This window comes from Pseudonaja textilis, chromosome Z, assembly GCF_049901715.1.
Source record: "Pseudonaja textilis isolate UNSWEBS1 chromosome Z, rPseTex1.2, whole genome shotgun sequence".
NCBI lineage: Eukaryota > Metazoa > Chordata > Lepidosauria > Squamata > Elapidae > Pseudonaja > Pseudonaja textilis.
Genome location: NC_142008.1, coordinates 80,263,622 through 80,282,031, shown reverse-complemented (window position 1 = coordinate 80,282,031; position 18,410 = coordinate 80,263,622). Strand labels below are relative to the sequence as shown.

Sequence of the window (18,410 nt, the reverse complement as noted above, 5' to 3'; positions counted from 1 at the left end):
CAATCAGCGGACGGTAGAAACTGCGAGTGACATTTGGCTTAAAGACCGGAAGATGTTGAGAAAGAATGATTATAGGAAAATTGAAGTTTTCCGGGTTCCTTTGGAAAACACCGTTGAAGTGGAGAGCTTGTTAGTAGAGCAAGGGCGTATTTGCTTCGAACAAGGAAAGGGTGGAACTAAAGTATGGAGTAACAGGGGCAGAGCAAAGTGTTAGAGGTATTTGTTATCTTCGTTTTACTTTTGTAAAATAGTAGGCAACATGCTATGCTAGATTGGGCTAAATGAAGGCTACAAGATCTGGACTCCAAACAACAACGAGATAGTGCAAAGAGATACCACTCTGGTTTTATCCAGTGGTCTTTTGGATTATTATAGAAATCATTTTAACAAGTTCCCATTGCACACTTAAGAGCACATTTACAGAGTGAGTTTATACGTTCTGTTAAGTTTGTTTTATGTAGTAATAGCTGGCTAAATTTGTATTGCTCTTTAAATAATGTTTTACTGCATTTGGTAAATCAGCTTTAACAGTGACTTGAATAAGGACAAACGACAAAAGAGGGATAACTGAGTGGCTTAGTTTACTTTTAACAGTGTAAAGCCTTCTCCATGAATGTGTTCAAACTCTAGGTACTTTTATTTCTTGCTTTCCATAGGATGCTGGAAAGACTAACTAAAGTTTACTCCAGTATGTGCGAACAAACTCTATAAAGTTAATGGTTTTTTTGTACAGCTGAAGCTTAAATATTTATAATATTCAGATAATTGGGGTGCCTCATGCAAATACAGTCAATAGGAAAGACTTTGGTTAGATTTATGTAATAAATTAAGACATGAATTTATAAACCACAATAACTGTGTTCAAACATCTCACTGAATTATATTTTTTAATTACATGTGATCCTGATCTAACAAATACTGATGAAACTTTTGAAATTGAATTTTATTTCATACATATAGGAATCAAAAATATAAGTCCAATACAAACACTTTAGATGGTCAAAATATATCATAAAGAATTCAATTTATTATGCTGAGTCAGCATGATTGGGGCCAATACCTCATTTTTCCCCCCACAATAATATAAGGGCTTAATATGAGATGGAAATAAGGAAGACAAGCGTTCTGATTAATGGCTTGACCAAGAGTTTAGCTACCTGTCAAAATTCATTCTGATTATATGCAAAAGTGACTGCAGTCAAAGAAGTGTAATTATTGGGCAAAACAAGGCAGTTACAGAAGAATGCCATACCTATGTTCAAAAGCAATCCAAGGAGTAATTTGGGAGACTTGCAATATAGGGAGATTTGCACAACAAATACAGAAAATCTCCTCTCACTTTAAAATATGGTGTATTCTTCCCCTCCCCCACCTTACCTACTGCCATTGCCCATCAATCACTCTTCAGACTAATACAGCACTCTGACCTGTAGTAGTTTGTAAAACAGTTGAATACAGAAGGACAATCTGGTTTCAAAAAGTAGATTCTTTTTCCGTATAAAGCAAAATAGCCAGAGAGAGGAAGGCAGATGCCAGCCTTAGTCCAATGCAGCCAGTAGAGGCCAAACTAATCCTAGCCCTGGGGTGGGAGATGCAATGTCACCTGATTTCAATAAGTCTAAATGATTGGTAAAATGTACACATTCTTCTGCACAAAAATGTCTTGTTGCTTGGGGAAAAAGCAGTATTTCAGGGTTTAAAATATAGTTATGGATAACTTTAAGCTACCTTAGTTATGAATTCTGAATGAGATGAACACAATGTCATAAAGGTATGGCAATAAAAAGAAATACTGGTACAGACTCAGGCAAAGGAAATAAAAGCCAAAGAAAATTGCTAAACAAAAGATGATATGGATTGTTTTATAGTGCCATATAATATGCATCTGTCGAGTTTATAATTCCTCTATTTTTTTTAAATTCAGTGTATTATATTAAAATGCTGAACACACCAATAAATTGGGAAGATGGTTGGCCCACAAACTAAAAGGAGAAAAAGAAAAAAGGTTGATACAGGAAGAGAGATACAACATAGAATAGTAGAAAAGAAGAGACTAATCCAGAACTATTTCAAAAGATTATATGAGGATAGCGTAGATATAGATTGTATAGAACAATACCTACAAGGAAATAGCTTAGCAGAGTTAAGCAAACATCAAAGAAAAATATTAAATAGAGGGATAACAGCTATGGAACTAGAAAATGCAGTACAAAAACAGAAAAGTAATAAAACTCCAGGACCAGATGGAATCCTGGCAGAGGTATACAAGTGTTTTTATGAAAGCTTTGAAACTATACTGTTGGAATGTATAACGACATATTGGAAGAATTAAAAATACTAGAGTCATGGATTGAAACTTACATTTCCCTTAGAGGGCACAATCCACAAATAAACTAATAACTAGAGACCAATCTCGCTGTTGCATGTTGACTATCAAATTTTTACCACAATAATGGCAGTAAGTTTGAAGATAGTGCTGAATGAAATAATACATCCAGACCAGAATGGATTCCTGCTAGCAAGGCAAATTAGAAACAACACAAGAATGGTTCTAGACATTCTAGAATATTATGAGGCACATCCCGGAAAACAGGCAGTACTAATCTTTCTCGATGCCTAGAAAGCATTTGACAACTTTAATTGGCAGTTTTTGATCCAACAAATTAAGAATATGAGATTTGGAACACGTTTTGAAAAAAATGATCAAATGAAAAAATTGAAAAAATGACCCCAGCCTAGTTGAAAATTACAGACCAATCTCTTTATGTTGCGTCACCTATAAAGTCATGGAATCAATTATTAACCAATCCATTATCCTCCACTTAGAGACAAACAACCTTCTCTCTAACAAACAATTTGGTTTCAGAAAAAAACTATCATGTAATCTGCAACTCTTACACTGCAAAAACATATGGACTGCATAACTAGATCAGGGCAAAAGAACAGACGCAATTTACATAGACTTCTGTAAAGCCTTTGATTCAGTGGTACACGACAAACTACTCCTAAAACTAAAATCATATGATATCTCTGGACACCTGCATAACTGGATAGAAGCATTCCTGTCAAACAGACAACAAATGGTCAAAATTGGGAGTGTCCTATCAAATTTTGTACCTGTCAACAGTGGTGTCCCCAAAGGCAGTGTTCTAGGACCAACTCTTCATACTCTACATAAATGACCTCTGTGATCATATCAAGAGCAACTGTGTTCTCTTCGCTGATGATCTAAAGTTATTCAGCACCACCGACAATACTGCTACCCTTCAAAAAGACCTTGACTAGTATCAGAATGGTCAAATAAATGGCAACTTCAAATCTCAACAAATAAATGCTCTGTCTTACATATTGGCAAAAAAATCAGAAAATAAAATATAAGCTGAATAGTCAAGACCTTATTGATGATCCAAACTCTGTCAAGGACCTTGGAGTACTCATATCTAATGATCTAAATGCTAAAGCCCACTGTAACTACATAGCCAAAAAGGCATTAAGAGTTGTTAACCTAATCCTGCATAGCTTTTTCTCTGGTAATATCTTACTATTAACTAGAGCATACAAAACATTTGCTAGACCAATATTTGAATACAGCTCATCAGTCTGGAACCTGCATTACGTATCTGATATTAATACAGTTGAGAAAGTCCAGAAATATTTCACAAGAGGAGTTCTCCACTCCTCTACTTGTTGCAGAATACCTTATGCCACCAGACTTGAAATTTTACACCTACACAACCTAGAATGATGTCGCCTTTGGTCTGATCTAAGTATAGTACAGAAAATTATATATTGCAATGTCCTACCTGTCCAGCTTCAGCTTCAACCATAATAATACAAGAGCACACAATAGATACAAACTCAAGGTAAACCGCACCAAACTTGATTGCAGGAAATACAACTTCAGCACCAGAGTGGTCAATGTCTGGAATACTCTACCTGACTCTGTGGTTTCTTCCCCAAACCCCAAAAAATTTAACCTTAGACTGTCTACTTTTGGCCTTACCTCTTTCCTAAGAGGTCTGTAGGGGGCGTGCATAAGCGCACCAACGTGCCTACCGACCCTGTTCTATTGGTTTTTTTTTCTTATATGTATCCATTTCATGCATTCATAATAGGTACTTATACCTGTTATCTTATAATCGCTTGACAAAATAAAATAAATAAAATAAAAATAAATAAAACAATATACACCACCCAAAAAGCTAGGGTGATGGTAAATGGAGACTGTACCAAGATATTTGAAATTAAAAAAGGAGTAAGATAAAGTTGTCTTATGTCACCTCTACTTTTCATATTAAAGATAGAAGTGCTTCTAACCCAAATCAGGCAAAATGAGAATATAAAAGGATTAAGGATTAAAACCAGGAATATAAAATGCAAGCAGTTGCGGATGATTTAATGTTCTTCATTGAGGAACCAATAGAGACAGGAACAAATTTGATAAGGGAAATAGAAAGATATGGGTCAGTGGCAGATTAAAAATTAATAAAAAACAAAAGTGCTAGTGAATAACTTAACGGAAAAACAAAAGGGAATTAGAAGGAGAATTGGGATTACAAATGGAAAAAAGGATTAAATATTTGGGGATCTGGCTCACAGGAAGATGCTTGACTGTAAAGGAAGATAACTATAAGAAACTGATGTTACAAATTCAAAAAGACTTAGAGAATTGGAAAAAGCTGCAATTATCATTGATGGGCAGAATAGCCACGATAAAAATGAATATATTACCAAAATTGTTATGTTTATTCCAGACAATTCCTATTAAACTAGACTGAAAATTTTTCAAAGAATTAAATAGTATGGTACTCAAATTCATATGGACGAAGAAGAAAGCACAAATAAATGTAAAAATGCTACAGGACAGTATAAATAGAGGTGGCCTAGGACTTCCAAAATGGGAACTTTACTATCAGCGGCGGTCCTGCTTTGGATTAAAGAATGGATAAATTTAGAAAACAAAAGAGTATTAACAATTGAAGGACACAATCTACAAGCAGGATGGGACGCTTTCCTGTGGGATAAATGAGAAAATAAACATTCATATTTCTATTGCCATCAATTAAGAGACTCACTAATAACGACATGGGGGAAGATAAGGAGGAAACATTATATGAAAATACCAGATTGAGTGTCAGCAATGAAGGCAGTGAATTACCCAAACACAACAGAGAAGAAAAAGATGATTAGAAATAAGGAATTAGTAGACAATCAGGGAAATTTAAAAATAAATGAACAGGATACAATTGTGGATTGGTGGCCATATTTGCAGATACGAAAGAGGCATTAAAAAGATATAGAAGAATATGGAATAGAAATGGAACCCCAACAACTAGATCAAATTCTGACTGGGAAGGAGGAAAAATTTATAACTAGAACGTATAACTATCTGCTAAAAGTAGAAATGGAAGAAGAAATAATAAAAGGCCCCATGATTCCATAGCGCAAAACATAGGGGCATACAGCTAGAAGATTGGGAAAGAATTTGGATAAAAAATTGCAAATTAACGTTGTCAACAGCATACAAAGAAAATTTATTTAAGATGTTTTATAGATGGCATTTGACACCAGTGAGAGTGGCCAAAATATATCCGAACATGAAACTGAAATGTTGGAAATGTAAGCTTACAGATGGAACATTTTACCAAGCTAAAAAATATTGGGAAAAATTGAGGAAATGATACAAGAAATTACAGGATATGGCATTGAATATAAACTAGAAATATTTTTATTAGGGATGATCAAAGGAAATTTAAGGAAACACATCCAATACATCATACAGCATATAATAACAGCGGCAAGGATTGTTTATGCCCAGAGCTGGAAAGTAAAAAATGTACCTTCTGAGGATATACAGTAGTAATAAATAAAATGCTTGACTGTGCCAAAATGGATAGGCTCATGAGGAAACTGAAAGGTAAAGAGGAGACAGTTCTATGAGGTATGGGATATATTGTACTTTTGGTTAGAGAAGAGAAATATTGTTTAATATGGAAAATAAATGTAAAAATATGTAAATGCTTGACACAGCACTGTTAAAAATGTAAATAGTATGCACTTTGAAAATAAATAAATATAAAAAAAATAAAAAATAAAATGCTGAACTGGGTTAATGTTTCAAAACCATTGTGAGAAGCTGGAAGAAAAAGTTTTAATGTTCATTCTTGGTCTGGATAAAACTGGGACCCTTACAAATTCTACTTAAAGAATTATTGTTCCAAGAGCTCCATTAGCCTGCATCTAGGATTTGAAACAACTTAGTTACATTTTAGCCTAGCATGCTGAGTGAATCCAACCACGTTTATGATTCAATTTCAGAGTGCTATGAATATTCAAGTACTGAGGTAATAGAGTATTTTTATTTATAAATGTTGTGTAAAAGTAATATTTCATTTACTTTCAAAACAGATAAACCTGCTGGATTTCAGGTCTCTTTTTTCTGTCAATTAGAGTTCAATCACAAACTCTTTCTCTGATGTTAGCACAATATGATTTGTATTGATCCATATGCAAAACACCACCATCGAATTATCATTATTTTTAAGATAGGTGCTTTCGGTATTTTGGACTTTTAGTTTGAATAGACAAGCAAAAATGTGCATGTAGAATAAATTATTAATTATGAGATAGGAATGGAAAATCCCTTTATTACTGCTGGAACAGTCACCTCCGCCTTCAAAATTGTGTTACTGTAAAAAAAAATTCTTTGACATCGTGTGATAGAATAAACTGTTAACAATTTTCCTTCTGCACAAACGAACGTATAAACGCTGCTTGAATTTGGCTCTCAGAAACATCCTGCAGTACCTTATTTGTAGTACAAGGAAGGAGGTATTTCTTTACCCTCCAATCACCGCTATCAAGACGAGGGGCTGGTTATCGGAAGTTTTCCGGCGTCACACCCCTTCTTCCCCCCGTTTTTCTAGGTGCCGGGCAATTTCCGGACTAGAAGGAAGGAGAAGCGGCTGCTGGCTATCTCAGAGGCAGCTCGAGCGGAGGGGTGGACGAGCAGCAATGGCGGGGCCTTACGAAAGCTCGCCCGTGATAGTAACGGTCACGTATGGTAAGAAGCCGTGCCAGAAAACGGGAAAAAGGAGGTGGGCAAGTCTTCCCCGCTGACTTGTTGCGGCTTGGCGGTGACAAGCCGCTGATCTTGGTTGTCGCAGCCACGCATGACAGTTAGCCATCAAGCTAACTGGTTTGGGAGGAATGGGGTCCGCGGATACTGTACAGGAATTATTTTTGTATTTCTTGTGTTGATGTTTCTGCCTCCTATTTCCCTATCCTGTTCCCATTTCTTTTAAATTTCGATCGAATTTTCTACCAATTGGCCCGGTGATTACTTCTCCCAGCAGAAGTAGCCATACTGTATTTTGGTGAGTGCATGCGTGAATAAAAAAAGATTAGTAAAGGGAAAACCAAATTTCGACTACATGCTTGGAGCAACTTTTACCTACCTGATGCTGGTCGAGAGAGCCGATCATCTCATATGAGAGTTGTCTTGCTAATCTTGGTATGCATGTCAGTTGTAGTTTTACCATTAGACTACTACTACTAAGTTGGGAAGGCTGAACTAGACACCCCATGCATGCATGTAAAGTTAACAGTTAGATGATGCATATATAGTGGCTAGGTTTACACTTTATCTGGTTCAGTAAACCTCTAACAAAGAACTGTGTGCCTTTGGAATAGCTTATACCTGGTTAACTGGAACATTCTGACCTTCACATATTTTAGAACTGTAAAAACATGGCTGCTTCAAAATATATTTAGAATGAATTGGTCATGCTGCTCCTGAAGAGTGTTCCACCAGACTGTTATATATTAATATGTAACTATATATATAACTATATATAAACTATATATAAATTATTCTTAAAATTTTTATTTATATTCTGTAAAACGTTTTGTTCTGACATGGAGCAATATATAGGAATAATAATAGTTAATAGTGACCAATGTTATAGAATTATTGGAAATGGTACTGATAAACTAACTCATAATTCATAGTATATACTGCCAAAAAATTATATGATCATTGTGAATAAACCTCAACTGGCTGTAATTAACAGTACATTAACCTTCCCTGTACAAAAAAATTATGAAATATGTAACAATCCATCAATTATTAGTTATCACATTAAACTAAAACTAAACAAATTATGGCTTAACTCATCTATGACCTTCATTTGTCACCTTAAACTGTCATATTAAGTTTTGTATGGCATACCAATGACCATACAGATAGTCCTCAGTTATGACCACAATTGAGCCAAAATTTCTGTTGGAAAGGCAGTAAAGTAAAATTTGCCTCATTTTACAACCTTTCTTGTCAAAATTGTTAAGTGAATCACTATAATTGTTAATTTAGTAACATGGTTGTTAAGTGAATCTGGCTTTCCAATTAACTGGTCAGAAGCTCGCAAAAAGTGATCACATGACCCCAAGACATTGCAACTGTCATAAATCTAAGTAAATTTGCAAACATTTGAATTTTGATATGTGATCATAGAGATGCTGCAACAACTTCTTGCTCTTTATGTGTGTCTGTTTTAATTTAAAATTGATATGGGGTTTGGAGACAAAGTGGGTTCTCTCTCACACAGACACACACACAGAGAGAGAAAGGGGGGGGTTCATTTAATTATAAATTTAGTAAGTTGTATGAACCCAGCCAATTATGGTTTATTCAGTAAATCATAATTAACCAAATTAATCAGTGAGCTACTTTTCACACAAGAAGCTTAGCCATCTTTGAGTTAATCCACTGAGTTGTTTGAAGCTAAATCAGAGGATGAATTGGGTTTAAGGAGGAGTGCTTTAACAACAACCTGTTTTGTTAATGATAGCTTCCTAAACTTAAACCTATGGTCTAATATTTATTCAAACCCATTTAGAAGACTATAATAATTTCTATTTCTGCCTCTATTAACATAACACATAAACCTGCCTGATTTGCTTTAGGGTTCTTAAATTGTCTGGAATGCAGAGGTTCTTCTGGTACATTCTCATCATAATGGATCTTAAGTTTATTAAACAATGCTTGATCGTTTGGACCCATCCTAGCATTTAAGTCCCCTCCAATAATTATTGCTGCTGTGGGGTATTTGTCTGAACAGCCAAGGATAAAATATTCTATGCCATCCCAAATCTTGTTGATCAAATCCTTATTGAGTGGAGGAATAGATATTAAAAAGCAAAATCACCTGTTCATATAAAAGTAAGGTAGTCACAACTCACGGCTGAAAAGGTGGCAGTGATACACATTTAAATTGCAGGGCTGTATTAACTAATGTCACAATACCCCTTTAGCTCTCCCACCCACTTTACTTGGGGCAGCTGGGATAGAGTTGGTCCAATAACCATCTAACTATATCTCGGGAGGGAGGGGTCTCCAGATTTCCTGTAAGAAGAGGATGTCAAATTGTGATATGTAGTCAAAAAAGAGTTGGTCTTTTGATGGGACAGTCCAGCCCGCTAAATTCCAGGTTATAATGGAGAGGGGATCATCATTTACTGCTCATCAGGAAATTTGATTTATACAAAGGGAAGTTGTAGGATTGTTGCAATGGACTGAGATGTCCTTGCACACGAAATTGGCTTTCTCTAAAAGGAGGGGAGACCCATTTGAATCCTGTGTAGACTCCTGTGGAAATTGTTCAGAATAAGGGGTTTTAGCACCAGCTAGCAGAGATTGCCATTCCTGTGCTTCTTCTCTAGGTATAGGGCAAAGGGTTATTAAGTCATGCTTCATTCGACTTTGAGATGATGGTACTGTCGTGGGACCTCTCCCAATCTCTTGTTGTGGTGCTGAAGGTATCATAGTATATTCACATAAGGAGGATAGTATCTCCATCTCTACTGGAGCCTCTGGTGGTCCCTGTATATCTTGGCTTCTGTTTTCCATCTCATATTCGTGCAATCCTTTGCCCTCCGGGGGAGAAGTAAGAGGTTTAATTATTGGGGAGACCAGATCTATAAGCAGTTCAGCAGCGTCCATTGTGACCAACAAAGATTTCTTTAAATTTTCTAATTTGAATAATATGTTATCTTGCTCTTTTCTTGGGAGAGCGCCAAAAGCATTAATGAGGCCTGTTTCTGTGCTGTTAAGTACATCTTCACCGATCAAGGCTGGCTGACTCCCACTTTCTTTCTCTCTTTTTTCCAAGGTTGAGAATGCAGAAGAGACAGCAGCCGTGGGCGCTCACATGTTAACAATTAAAGGTTTAACCTTTTCCTCACAGAAAACTCTGATGGTAAAAATTGGGAAGGAGGCTAAATGTGCCTTCATCTTAAACAGCATCAGCGGTATGATGGGCTGCTTGAAAGACAGGAGTATCGGCTTCCAATTTGGGACCTCAGGAAGCCACTCCACAGCACGAAGATCAATCTGCCCCCGATGGCAGTGAAGAAGCTGACTTAGGGAATTTATATAGCACTTTTAGTAATCCAGTGTCTGTAATTAAGTCTGTTCATATGGATTCTCAAAGCAAACTGTTGTGTTTGCAATGAGCGATGAGATTGTAGGGGAGATGCTTTCCTGGCTTCCAATGAAACTTTTCTATTGATACCTCCTCCTCTTGTTGCCTTGTCTGGAGAAGGGCTGTTTTCTGAGAGGGCTGCCACTTTTTAACAGGTTTTTTAACTATTTCCCAGGATCTTTGCTCTTTTTCTTTTTCCATATCCTGAGTATGGGATTTACCCAGGTCTGCCGTAAGCACGTTGGTGATGGGGTCTGTAGCCCGATGCTGTGCTTGCAGAAAGCCAGCAATATCTTTTCTTAGAGTCTCTACATCATGTTGGATGATTATTAATTGTTCAAATATTGAGACAACCGTTTGCGCTGTGAGAAGGCATTGTTTTGCCATAAACTCTGTTGTAATCTCCCAGGCTAAACTCTCCTCACTTTGAATTAAATTATTGTTAATCTTTTTAGTCTTTATCACAGTCTCCATATCAACTGTAACTGGCTTAGATGTTTGTGAAAAAAATCTGGCAGTCATTTTGCTCCTCCCACACTAGATCAGGAAAGTCTAATATCTGCTGTTTTGTCAGATCTCTTTGCAGGTCCCTTTCTAACTTCTCAAGATAGTTAGAAATGGAGGGGGGTTAGTTTTACTTACAGATGTCTTGCCAGCAAAGTGCTCCTCAATTCTTGGTTGTTTTGCAGCCTTCTTTGGTGGGAGAGATCCTGGGCTAGTGCCATGGCACTTCTTTGTTTTCCCCATGCCTTGTTAGTCCTCAGCAAAACAAAAACTTTTGTCTGTATTGTAGTCTATGCTGTTATCTTCTCTGGAAAATATTATTTAAATAAAAAGGATCACTCCGGCAGCTGGCTTCCCCCGGCTCCCTATTAACATAACCTTTTCGGTCTCTTAAGAAATAATGGAACTTAGAAGTGGAAAAGTGAAGGCTTTTTAAAAAAAGTTTCCCTCATAATTTATATATGGAAAACAGGAAAGTTTTAAGTGTAAAATCAATATCCAATGTAATTTTAATTTGAGTAGTGAGATTGACGCTTATTTTTGTTATATTTTAATCTACTCAGATAATTTCTAATCTGTAATAGAAAGGTTTTTTTATCTTTAGGATAAACTATTATAGTTCTTGTTCAGACCCCAGTGTGAAAAAGTAGCAATCTCAGTGCTGATAAATATTCTCAGTCATGTAAGTAATTATCTGGAAGTTGAGTCGTGGCAACTGGATTTTTTTCTTTTGGACTTGAATATATATATTTAAATATTTTTATACTTTTAAAGATTCTCTGCTTACTCAGCTAATAAGCATATATATATATGTGTGTGTGTGTTTTCTTAAGTTTTCGCGGGTACTTACACGTATGTTATTCAGCTTTGTTCGGGTATTTTCCCACGTCATTGTAGTTGTGCTTTTGAAGTTGTGGCAACATTGTGCTTTTAAAGTTGTGGCAACCCAAACAGAGCTGAATACCATACATATAAATACCCGCGAAAACTTAAGAAAACATATATATATATATATATAAGAAAACAAATATATATAAGAAAAAAATACACACACACACACACACACACACACACACGTATGTATGTATGTATGTATGTATATTCTTAAGTTTTCGCGGGTATTTATATATATGGTATTCAGCTCTGGGTATTTTCCTACATCATTACAGCTGTGCCTCCAAAGACGAACACAATACACAAGCCTGATGATGGCAGATGAGATTATGCCGAAGCGTTGCTGCAACTTTGGAGGCACCAGCTGTAATGATGTGGGAAAATACCAGAACAGAGCTGAATACCATATGTGTTTGTGTGTGTGTGTGTGTGTGTGTGTGTGTGTGCTTGTTAGCTGAATAGACAGAGAATCTTTAAAATCATTGTCTTAAATCCTTCTCTTAGGTCTTAGGTGGATCGTTAAATATTGGTGAACCTGTGAAATGGTCTTGATCTTCCTGGGGACCGATGCACAAGCAGCATAAAAACTGGAAATAGGTTGTGTCTGGGGCTTCTACCTCTATTGAGGGAAGGATTTTCCACTTTAGCATGGAAGGGACTTTGAGGATTCTTTCACTCACTCTCTCAAATCATCTATCTTCCCTATCCAAAATGTGAACATATGGTCCTCAAAAAAGCATCTTTTTTCTTTTAAGTGAAGGTATACTGCTGGTCCTGGTCCTGTGGTGTTGCTCTGAACTATTATGTAATGTAATAGAAGTGGCCAAGTGTGACTAGATACAGAAAGAATTTGTCTCTGGTGCAGAAGATCTAAGTGTACATGCAAAACAACAGAGTAGTAATAATCATAATAATGATACCAATAAGAGCAGTTAGTAAAGAAGATGAGATGGATAATAATATTACAGACATATTACATGGATAAATAGACTTAAGACACGGTACTGTTCAGCAGAGTGATGGCATGAGGGAAAAAACTCATAATCCTCAATGGACAAAATAGTGCATTATAGGGCAACAATTTTTGAATCGAATGGGTTAACTAACAAGATGCATCCAAAATCCAGAACCCATTACTGTAGCCTCTTAGGCTTTAATATTCCTTTATGCAACTGGATTCTTGAATTTCTAATTGACATGTCCCAGTAAGTATGAGTTGGAACTAATATTTCTAGCACAATTTCCTTGAGCAGTTTCTCCTCAGAGCTGCGTCGTAAATTCTCTGTTGTTCACCCCAATGATCCAGGACTTGCGCAATGTTTGCCACCAACCATATTGTGAAGTATGCTAACAATACAACAGTGGTGGCTCTTGCTCAAAATGGCAATGAACGTCATGCCCCTGGTGGAGACTGACTCTGAGGGAGAGACGTGGTCTTCTCAGGAGGAGAGGGCCTTGATCCTCTTCATGGGATGCAGGTGTGACAACTGAATAAGAGTTTGGACCTGCATACTGGCAAATGCTGGAAACAAAGCGTGTTTTATTTTGGTCTGAAGTTATCTTCCAACAGACTGTGCCTTGTTATCTCCTTGAATTTGGTAAATACTTCTCTTGTTCTGTTGTGGAAATTTTGTCATTGTAGTTTGTTTGGTTTTTTTATTTCACCTCTATCTGCTCATTAAATTCGGATTGTATTGCTTTCTTTTGAAGACTATTTTTGAGTATTATTGAACAGTGGGGCCAAACTGGAGGCATTAAAGGACATTTATTTACATTTTAGATTTTGTTACATTTGTAACGAGGTAGCGGTTTCGGTGGTATAATAAAAACTGTTTTAAACTTTGGAAAAGCTAATGTGATCATTGTCAATTTCAGAAAAGGCAGGCACAACCACACTCTGTAGAAATGATTTACCTGTGGACATTGTTAGCAGCATCAATTTACAGCTAGGCTGACTTGGTCGTTTAAGAGCAAGATACTGGTGAAGCGGTCACAACAGCACCTGCTTTTTCTGTGTTGCATGGGAAAAGTACAACTTCTTCCCCCTGTCCTTACCACCTTCTATAGAGGGATGATCGAGAGTATCCTGTCATATTGCATTTCAGTCTGGTTTGGAAACATTACTGCTTTAGACAGGAAGACAGTGCAGAGAGTGATGGGACTGACAGAAATGATTATTGGCATTGCACTCCCTTTTAACCAGGACATAGCATATAAGCATTGCTTGAGCAGAGTCCTCAGGATTGTCTGGGATGCTATACATCCTCTTCATGTCCTGTTTCCTTGTTACTTTCTGGGAGGAGGCTTCCAGAATCTGAAACAAAACATCCAGATTTAACCAGTTTTGTTCCGTACAATATGAATTCTCAACCTTCCTCTTTCCGCTGTGTATTCAAGATGGTCAGTGATTAATATTTGTATGTATTTATATGTTAGGGTCTAGGTATATACATATGTATGATATATAGTAGCATATCTATATGTGTGTTATGTATGTTTACACTTTGGAGAGCAGGCAACAGAATTTCATTTTTAATGTGTGCCAGTGTACCCACAGAAAAAAATAACAATAAAGGTTATCTTATCTATGGGATTGAAATTGTAAGGAGCTTCAGACCAGCTGTATTGGCAAAATTATGGCTAATCCAGTGTAACCACATTCCCTGCAGCACCACTGTGGTCATTTGATTATAATTTCCAATGCTAACTTCCAATATGCAGCCAATGGGGAAACTTGCAGAAAATCTGAACCTACTCCCACTACTTTTATGTTTGCCTGTGGTCATTTGGTTTAGGTAAGAAAATACCTCTGAAACAATGACCCAATGCATTCTTGGTTTTCTAACATGATAGAATTTACAGAGCTCAAATTAAATTTAAATTAGAAATAAAAAATAAAAATTGGAGCACTAAAATGCAAATACAAAACACTAATGATTAGGTACGTAAGTAATCACTGTACTTTAATACTACTTTGTAAAAGTGTAAAAGAACATGATACTCAGTTGTAAAATAGAGTAGTATAAAACAAAGTTTAAAATTAGATACACCTTTTTGTTTATAGTGAGATTGACTTATAAATGTCTTGTTTCACTATCCATTTCACTGATAAGATAAAAAAAAGTGTATCATTATGGTCTGCAAGAAAAATAAGACATACAGAATTTCTGAAGTTTGGTTAGAAGTGAATTTAGAAGTAGAATTAATGGGACAAATGTCATAATAAAATTAATAGTAAAACCTATGTTAGCAATAGTTTTAGATGAATGGGCTAAAACTTCACGGAAACATCTGAAATTTTGGCATCTTCTTTCCTCTCAATTTAGTTCCGTGTATTTGTTCTTATCTGCTGTAAGCTACAACAACTATAAGTATATAATACTATTCAAATAAGTTGTGGGGCAGCCAGCCAAACATATTTGCCAAGGAACTTTGTATTCAAACTATGAATATTCGCATCCAGTGTCTGCTCTCCAGAAAAGATACAAAGTGAAACACTGTAAAAATGGCTATATTTTTATCTTTAGCTTGGAAAAATCCCTGGTGAATACAAGTGCTGAAAACTATATGATTCTGGAGAGCTTAAAAATAGGAACCAAATACAAATTTAAGGAAAGGAGATAGCGGCCCTTTGCACAAATATAAACCCATTATAAAAAAGATAGAGAACAATTTGGCTTTAATATGATCCCACAAGAATTAGATAAAGTATGGCTAGGAAAGGAAAAGAAAACAATTAGTAAAACATATAAATATATTTTGGATTACAAATTAAAAGAAGAAACAGTCCCACAATCTATGATAGTTTGGGCGAAAAACGTGGCTCATAGTATTGAATTAGATAAGTGGGAACACATCTGGCAAAAAAATTACAAATTAACCATGTCAGTCTCATATAAAGAAAACTTATATAAAATGGTTCATCGCTGGCACCTACCTCCTGCGAGACTGGCTAAGATGTTCTCAACCTACCACCCAACTGTTGGAAATGTAACTACGCACAAGGAACGTATTTTCACATGTGGTAGACCATGTGCTCAGAAGTTTTGGAGAAATATTAGAAATTGGATTTTAAATATAACAAAACAAAATTTAAAACTTGAACCTGAAACCTTTCTGCTAAGTATGATAGATTTAAAAATGGAGAAAAAATATCAGTATTTAATTGTGCACATCATAACTGCAGCCAGAATAACCTATGCACAAAACTGGAAACTGTCTTTCATTCCTTCAGAGGATATGGTAATTAAAAAATAACATGAATGTGCTGAGATGGATAGCTTAACCAAATTGTTAAAAAATAAACAAGATAGTGACTATTATGACATATGGAACATTTGGTATGATTGGTTAAAGAAAAGGTAATATTTGATATTTGGATAAGTTATGGAAATGACAGAAGACGTGCATTTAATTATAAACTATATAGAAAATTAAAACATTAAAAGAACAAAGGAATTGTAACAAGGCAGATAACATCAATGATAAAGATAAAGAAAAAAAACCCTTAACCATTGCTCAATATACGCTGTAAAATGTATATATGTATATATATGTGTGCGTGTGTGTGTGTTGATTTGTCTGTTTTAAATGTATGTCAAATAAATGTTTTTTTTCTAGAATAAAAATTATATTTAAAAAAAAAAGTGCTGAAAACAGCTGTTTTAAACTCAGAAATTTTAATAATCAGAATATTCTCCAGCATGCTTTTGGGATAATCCACGCATATGGGCTGAGTCTGCCTTTCTGCCCAGTGAGTCATCAATCTTTGCCACACCTCTTCCTGTCGGGGCAGGAAGCCCCTAGTCCCAGTCACGACTCAGTTTTGGCCCTATAGAGACATGGCAAAGGTTGGCTCCAACAATTTAACCAGAAAGCAGCAGTTTAAAGGGTGGATTCTCCCAAAGGTTTACAAAACTCCCTCAAGTATCCAAAACATTGTAAACAGGCAGCAATTGGAACTTCTGCCTGCTCCGTTTTTTCACGCCCCTCTGAACTACCAATTGAAGGTCTAGCAGCCCAGGCAGTCCAAGGGGAGTCCCAAAATGACCCCCCACCCCACCCCTGGGCGGGCACTAAAGCTGCGATTGCCCCCAGCGCATTGTTGTGCTCCCAGGCTTATCTGGGTAGTTCTGGAGCAGTCGCTTTCGGTTTTGCAATCGCCAGCTGATTTGGGGGGGGCAGTGGCAGCCATTTTGGCTGCATGGCAAGTTGTGTAGTCTATCCAGGAGACTGGTAGAGCCGCCACTGTCACAGCCCAGGGAAGGCTTCTAGGCCCTGAATTCCCTTTGGAGGAGCAGAATTGGAGGACTGAGAGAGCTCTCCTCCCAGCAATCTGGGCAATAGCAGCATAGCCGACCAAGGCAGCATGAAGCCCACGAGGGCTAAATGATCCAAGCAGAATCTCAGCAAGGCCAGATCTGCAAGTAAAGAGGCTGCTAACAAGATAAAGGCAAAGACTTTTTATTCCAGAAAGTCCACAAGAGCAGAAGAAAGAAGGCAAAGAGCATTGGAAAAACAGTTCTCCAGAGCTCAGAAGCAAGCAGACCAGGAGAGGTATTCCCCCTCCCCACAGCTAAGGTCTGTTAGCCCCCTCCCTCAGCAGCCATTAGCACAGGACTTGCCTGCAGCTTCAGGGGCTTGGTCACCAGAGGGAGATAGGGACCAGGAATTTATTCCTCCTGCTAAGGAAATCCAAACTCAGAGATTTTTTTTTTTTGATTGCATGCTTCATCATCCTGCACATTTGCAGATCAGAGACAGGACTGGAACCCCTGAGGCCACTTTTACTCCAACTGCAGTGGGGATGTGCTCAGCAGATAGAGTGGTCCCAGGATTATCAGAGGATCTTAAGACCTTTATTGATCAGGCCATTTTTTCAAGGGGTAGCTTCCACCTTGAGGGGAGGAGCCATTCTTCTTCCCCTAGATCTGATCCTCAGCCATTGCAGTACCAGGTCTCCATGGGTTTCTCTAGGTACCAGAGGGATACTTCTCCAGCCCACTCTATCAGAAGCAGGGCATCTGGGATGGAGGAGGAAGTTCAGGGAGAACAGGGGTTCTCAGAAGATAAGGATTTATCACCTGACCCACTCCCGTTCACGGGTCTGTTTAGCCTGGGGATATTTAAATCCCTCCTCCACAAGGCTAGGACCAATTGATCCTGTGCCCACTATCCCATCTCCTGCACCAGAAACTCAGGAGCCTAACAGCAGGGTTCTTTTCTGAACCTACAATTCTCCAACAGGAGATCTCTTGTCTTTAGTTATTTTTGGACATAGTTCAGAGGCAATGGGCATAGCCATGATTCTTTCCCATCTCAGAAGGTAATGATATTTTTTTTCCAATATGGCTCCTCTCCAAGTCACTACAGCTTCCCCCTCTGGATGAATCTTTGGCGTCCTTGGTCTCTCCTTCTGCAATATTGACATAGCAGAGGCCCTTCAGACAGAGGACAAAAAGGCAGAGCAAAATTTCCTCAGATCACACCAGGCCAACACCTGGGCAATTAAAGCAGCTGCAGCCACCTTCA

At 37.2% G+C, this 18,410-nt stretch overlaps 1 protein-coding gene across 7 annotated transcripts in view; it reads left to right on the top strand.

Annotated features, from left to right (window-relative positions):
• The first annotated feature begins 43 nt into the window (after window positions 1–43).
• Window positions 44–18,410, top strand: part of BAG1 (BAG cochaperone 1) — a 56,529-nt gene continuing 38,162 nt past the window's right edge. For 2 of the 7 annotated variants that reach the window (XM_087916021.1, XM_087916017.1), the window contains exons 1-3: window positions 44–216; window positions 6,927–7,063; window positions 10,170–10,308. In XM_087916021.1, coding sequence (XP_087772147.1) covers window positions 7,061–7,063; window positions 10,170–10,308 — 142 coding nt within the window. In that variant the 5' untranslated portion in view covers window positions 44–216; window positions 6,927–7,060. Of the gene's footprint in view, window positions 425–6,926; window positions 7,098–10,169; window positions 10,309–18,410 lie in introns of all 7 variants that reach the window. The other 5 variants (XM_087916018.1, XM_087916019.1, XM_026721711.2 and 2 more) reach the window with 5 other exon arrangements.